The sequence below is a fragment of the Myotis brandtii genome, unplaced genomic scaffold (assembly GCF_000412655.1).
Source record: "Myotis brandtii unplaced genomic scaffold, ASM41265v1 scaffold59, whole genome shotgun sequence".
NCBI classification, from domain to species: Eukaryota; Metazoa; Chordata; class Mammalia; order Chiroptera; family Vespertilionidae; genus Myotis; species Myotis brandtii.
The window spans coordinates 2985516-2991515 of record NW_005370223.1 but is presented as its reverse complement, the minus strand read 5'-3'; the positions used below and the strand labels follow the sequence as shown (position 1 = coordinate 2991515).

General features: G+C 55.4%; 1 protein-coding gene across 2 annotated transcripts in view; it reads right to left on the bottom strand.

Moving 5' to 3' along the window:
• The window catches only part of MATN2 (matrilin 2), a 113633-nt gene that overhangs the window by 21874 nt on the left and 85759 nt on the right, over positions 1–6000 (bottom strand). For both annotated transcript variants that reach the window (XM_005879254.2, XM_005879255.2), the window contains exons 7-9: positions 3671–3793; positions 421–543; positions 129–251 (exon numbers count right to left, since the gene is read on the bottom strand). In XM_005879254.2, the coding sequence (XP_005879316.1) occupies positions 129–251; positions 421–543; positions 3671–3793 (369 nt within the window). The remainder of the gene's footprint in view (positions 1–128; positions 252–420; positions 544–3670; positions 3794–6000) is intronic.

Genomic DNA, 6000 nt, shown 5'->3' with positions numbered 1-6000 from the left:
GGCTTTCCGCTGCACGCTGACTGCCAGGGAAACCCACCTGGGAGGGACGCCCGGGCCCTGCCTGTCCCACAGCGCACCTCCCCGGGCATCGCCCATCACCCAGGGACCCGCAGCCCAGGGACACTCACTGGCACAGGTCTTCCCGTCACTGCGGAGCGCGTGGCCCTCGGGGCACTGACAGGCGAAGGATCGGTCGGTGTTGACGCAGGAGTACTCGCAGCCGTGGTCGCTCAGCAGGCAGTAGTCAGCCCCTGGGAGCCACAGGCAGCGGGTGTCAGCGGCCCTGGAGCTTTCTCCCGCCTCCCCCAGGTAGACGGTCCCCAGAGGGCACTGATCCCCCTGAGCAGGGGGCGGAGGTTCCACAGTCCTCACACTCTCACTCCCTTTGCAAACCTCGCCCCTCAGGGAGCGGGGACTCACGGGAGCAGGTCTTGAGGTCCTCGTTGATGAGGAAGCCCTCCGAGCACTGGCACACGAAGGACGTCTCCGTGTTCAGACACAGCTGCTCGCAGCCGTGGTCCTGCTCCGCGCAGTGGTCCACCCCTGCGGGCACACGGGAACAGCAAGACCACCTCGCAGGCAGCCCTGGGAGCCATTTCACTTACTCCACCTGCGCGGCCGGCCTCTAGGATGTCACGCCTTCCTGTTTGTTTGTTTGTTTCTCTTCCCATTTCTTTGAAGAGTAGAAGCAGGTACCACTCCTGTGCAGGGAGTGCCGGCGGCCTTGACAACAAGCCCTTAAGGGCCTCACTCTGAGCATTTCCCAGGTACTCACTCACCTTATCCTACAACAGCCTTAGGAGGCACCTACATTCTCACCCCTGTCTAAAGATGGGGACACTGTCACACAAAAAGAGTAAGCAACTTTGTTGGAGTCACATGACTGGTAAATGGTGGAACAAGGATGTGAATACAGGCTGCTGGCTCCTGGGATCCTGCAAATGTTTGCAGGAGGCACATCCACCAGTGGAATGTTCCAGAAGCATCAGTCCCAGGCCCCGTGGGAGTCAAACCGGCCCACTTGCTGGCCCTGCACAAGGTCTGGCACCACCAGCTGAGACCCCAGGGCCATGCTGGGGCAGGTGCAGCCCCGTCTCTCCGGGAGTAAAGCGAGGCTCGAAGGTCACGCTGTGGCCCAGAGCCACACAGCGGACAGGGCAGGGCCCAGGCATGAATGAGGGTCCTGGCTTCAACTACTGGGGATCCAATCCCAGCCTCCATTCCTAGCCATGGGCCCGGGGCCACTTCCCCCGCTGCGAAATGGGATGGTGGGGCTGCTCTTAGAGGAGCCGACACAGGTGAGGCCCGCGGAGCAGCAGCTGGCGCGCACTCGCCGCTGACTGAATGCTTATTAAGCAGCGCTGAGTAGGGATTAATGGTCTGGTTACATTTCTATCTGAAAAAGGAAAAGGTTCCCCACCGCCAACCAGGACACCCAGATTCAGAAAACAAACCAAAGCCGGGCCTGCATGTGTGGCTGCTGCTGCCCCCCTGCCCCCCCCCCCGTTCCCCTTGCTGCACAGCTGGTGCCCCCGCCCTGCACAGCTGGCCTGCTGGGCAGTGAGCACCAAAGGCCCTGGACACAGCTGGGGTGACCGGCTCCCACAGACAGCCCTGCAGGCTGCCTCCAGATTTCCTTGATGGAGAAAATGCAAACCCAGAGACTGGAGGACGCTGGAGGCCTGTGCAGGGCCAGCAAGTGGACCTGTTTGACTCCCACGGGGCCTGGGACTGATGCTTCTGGAACATTCCACCGGTGGATGTGGAATGTTTGCAGGATCCCAGGAGCCAGCAGCCTGTATTCACATCCTTGTTCCACCATTTACCAGTCATGTGACTCCAACAAAGTTACATAACCTTTTTGTGTCACAGTTTTCCCATCTTTAGACAGCGGTGAGAATGTCGATGCCTCCTAAGGCTGTTGTAGGATAAGGTGAGTGAATACCTGGGAAATGCTCACAACAGTGCAGGCCCAGAGGGAGGCCCGTAAGGGCTTGTTGTCAAGGAGTACGTACTCCCTGAGCCCTCCGGGGGAGTGGAATACCATGGCTTCCTCAGGGGACTCCGAGGAAGAAATGGGTTGCTTTATACTTTCTTCAAGCTGACTAGGTGGTCCTTCTTATTAGATTCGAGAGAGAAAAAACAGCTCAATCTCTTCTGAGCTCTTCTAGGTCTCCCAAGGAATGCTGGGAGGGAGAGGCAGGCCACGGCCCTTGGGGCTCCAGGTGGGCTCAGCCAGGTTGCGCCCGGCCTGCCCCGGGATACCTGCCAGGCCTTGTCAGCTGGCAGACCCCACACCCCTGGAAAAAGGCCGCAAGTACTCAAACCGTCCTCACCAGGGCATCTCCCTGTCGAGTGGAAGACCTCCTGCACCCCGCTCCCCGCTCCCACTGGGGAGGCCTCAGAGGCACCCAGAGGCACACGCATGGCAGGGCCAGCTTCCTGGTCCCAAAGTTCCTTGGCCCCTGAGATCCATCCTCAGACCGCCTCCTCGAGGCACTCTGTCCCCTCTGAAGGCTGAGGGCACAGGTTCCCCGAGGGCTGCCCGGGACCTGATGCTTCATCTGTGAGGCTTCCCCTCCCAGCAGCTTAGGGTCCAAACGCTGAACAGCTGCACTGTTCTCGCTCACAGTCCATCTCTGTCCCCGAAGCGGGAACAGATGTGCGGCCGGCTGGGTGAAAAGCCACACAAAGGGCGCCTTCTGTGCGGGCCGTGCCACCAAGCCCCTCTCCCAGCTGGGGTTCCCACCAGGGTCACAGGCCTCTCCCACGGGGCTCAGGCGCCCTTCTGTGCGGGCCGTGCCACCAAGCCCCTCTCCCAGCCGGGGTTCCCACCAGGGTCACAGGCCTCTCCCACCCCCGCTGGCCTGGACCACGCGGACTGGGCCTCATAAAAAAAGGCTGGAGCCGTCCAGCTGGCAAAGCCGGCAAGTTTCCGTGCGTTTACATCACCCAATGGAGCTTTGTTGCGCTTCTTACACAAGAAAATTAAGAAAAGGCTTCCCACAAACTCCCATGTTTCCCAGCTCCGCCCTCAGATGAGCTCGGTGGCAGCCCAAGTCCGCCCCGAGCTCTGTGCCTCGGCCCCTGGTCCCACGCGGGGGCCGGCACTCGTCCCTCCCCCAGGCTCCATGACAATCATGAACTGTTATCTGTAACTGTACGTTTTCCTTGTGCCAGGCATAGTTTAAGAGATTGAAAGGGTCCTGATTATTCGCCCTAACAACTCGAGAAGATCAACTTTACTATTATCTTCGCTTTCTTAAACAGATGGAGAAATCGAAGCCTGGCCAAGTTAAAGCATGTGCCCTGGGCCACATGTCCCAAGTTCGGGAGAGCGTGGACTTGGCTTCAGGACGGTCTGACTTCATCGGTGCTCTTAACAGCGAATAATAACATTAACTAATATTTACTGAGTGCTTGTTACATGTCTAGCAGCACTTTTCTAAGTGTTGTATACGTACTGACTCTTCTAATCCTCACAATGCAATCTATGAGGTAGGTAGCCCCATTTTATGGATGATGAAACGGAGGCAAGGAAGGTTACATCCGTCAGATCATCAGGCCCATGGGACACCCAGGAACTCCAGAAGTCGTTGGCTGCCGGTGAGCCCGGGGGCCTGGCATGGCCCCTTCCCGCCATCAGCATCCCCGCCCCTGGCACACTCACGGCTGCAGGTCTTGCCGTTGGGGTCCAGGTTGTAGCCCCGGTGGCAGCGGCAGTAGTAGCCCTCCTCCGTGTTGACACACTCGTGCTCACAGCCCGGCTTCTTCAGCGCACAGTAGTTGATCCCTGGGGGAGAAAAGGCAGATCCCACGTCAGGCTCTGGGCTGTCCCAGGGCTGTGAGGTCAGCCCCTCGCAGGAACTATTCCGGAAATAAGGTGCTCCGGGGGACACAGGAAACACCGCTCTGCTCTGCAGAGCTTGTCTGAAGGAGAACCTGGTACCTGAAGTGGCCTCTCCAGCATGGGTCTTGCCCTTGGATGGCCGAAGAGCCGAAAAATGGGCTGAGGGCCACAGTCCCCAGCCTCGCCCCGTCCCAGAAAGATGGGGAAGCTGAGAAAACTCAGTAGACTCTTTTTCCAATTAACCTGATCACTAGGGCTCCTAAGCAAGGAGGGCGCTTTGTCAGTGATTGGTCTAGGGGTGGGGATATGCCCTAGTTCTAGCCAATGAGACATAAGGAGTTTATTGGGGGACCCTGGGAAAAATGTTCCTTCCTGAAAAGACAAAATGTATAAAGAGAAGTGCTTTTTCCTACTTTGCTTCCTGTCTATACAGACAGCTTTTCCTGGGGGGAAGACAGTTGACCCTATTGGAAAACACCTTGCCCCAAGGTTCAGAATTTCTAAGGTTCAATAAGAGACTGAGAATAACAATTAGCCCCCAGGCAGAAGCAATTGCCCCACCCTGTTGATGAACTAAAAACCATCTAGATTCCTGAAGAGGTTATCACTCCGATATTTGGCAAAAAGCAATTCAAAAATGACTCTTCTCCAAGTGGTTGCTTATAGCAGAGGTTTAACCATAGATTTTTGCCTTCTTTACACACCTGGGTCATATTTCTTCACATGTGTGTTACTTACATATTCATTTGCTTATTTATTCAATCGGTTTTTATTGAGTAGCTACTATGCACCCCGTATCTGGCTCGGTCTCATCACTAACTGGGAAGTGCTACACGTGGGCCAAGCTAGGGTGTAGCTTTATCTGGCAAAGCTGAGAATGTCCAGTTAGCCCCTGTGAGGCAGAACTGTCAGGTAACAAATTCAACAGCGCTGATGAGTTGGAGACCTCACTGAGAGGTAAGACATAAAAACATGAAAGATCAGTGACCCGAGAGAAGGAATTATAAGGCCAACTGGGTGGCACAGGTAGTTTTGAAAAGATTAGGCTACAAAATGTTAAAGCAGGAAGTCGTGGTCCTTTGGTCTAGGAAATCCAGGTGCTGAAAAAGAAAGCAGCCAGGTCACACGGCCAGTATGCGTGACACTGCCAAGACCGGCCCTCACACCTCCCAGCTCAGTCCAGATGTGGACCCCACCCCAGGTCTCCAGCAACAGGGCGCACCAGCGGTGGTACCAGCACAAGCAACCCTGGAGCACATGGGTCACACCCAAGTCCGGTTCCACCCCCGGCCCCAGCTAGACAGCCAGGCCAGTCCTGGAATCTGTGCTTTGCACGGCCGCCTTAATAAATTTATGCCTTAAATCGTTGACAGCACTCTTCAGAAAAAGAAATTGTGCCCAGATGAGGAAGAAGAATGAGTCCTGGCCAAGGGTCCTTGCTTCAGTAGGATTCTGCTTGAACATTTTTTCCCCCCAGTTTAATTGGATGACATCAAATTCCTTTGAAAAATAGATTTCTTATTAAATTTGAAAATAGCCCACATCCATTAACCGCCTATTAAATGTAAATGGCTGTACCCTTAGCTCAAGATTTGTAATGCTCTTGAGATCCTCAGACTCCTACTAACAAACTCCAGATTTTAAAGCCAGTTTCTTTGCTTCCCTCTTGCACGTCATGCTCGGGAGAGACAGTGAGCGCTCGCTTCCGTGAACAGCGGGATGCCACCACGGACATTAGTCAGGGGCAGCTCTAAGAGGCTGACCTCAGGACCCGAGGGCTGGGTCTGCAGCAAAGACACTGGAAAATGCAGCGATGAGGCAGGACGCTGGGAGAAGGGCTGATGAGGACATCGGGTTTAGGAACAAGTTCCATTTCTCTTGGATGAAAAAGTAGGGCACCTGGCTAACGAGGAAATGGAACTATAATCGCTGAATATACTATGTTAATGAGCATTAGGGACTCTGGACTGGGCCAAAGCCCGCAAACAGGCCCATCTGTGGGCCAATTTTTGGTGGTCAACCTACTCCTGGATGGTCACTTCCTCTCGCCCCTTGGTTCCTGGCCTCCCTCTTCTCTTGATAATGATGCATGCACTGCCTCGGGCCCTACTCTTATTCCTAGTGCCTCTCCAGGCAGGATGTGGAGGGAG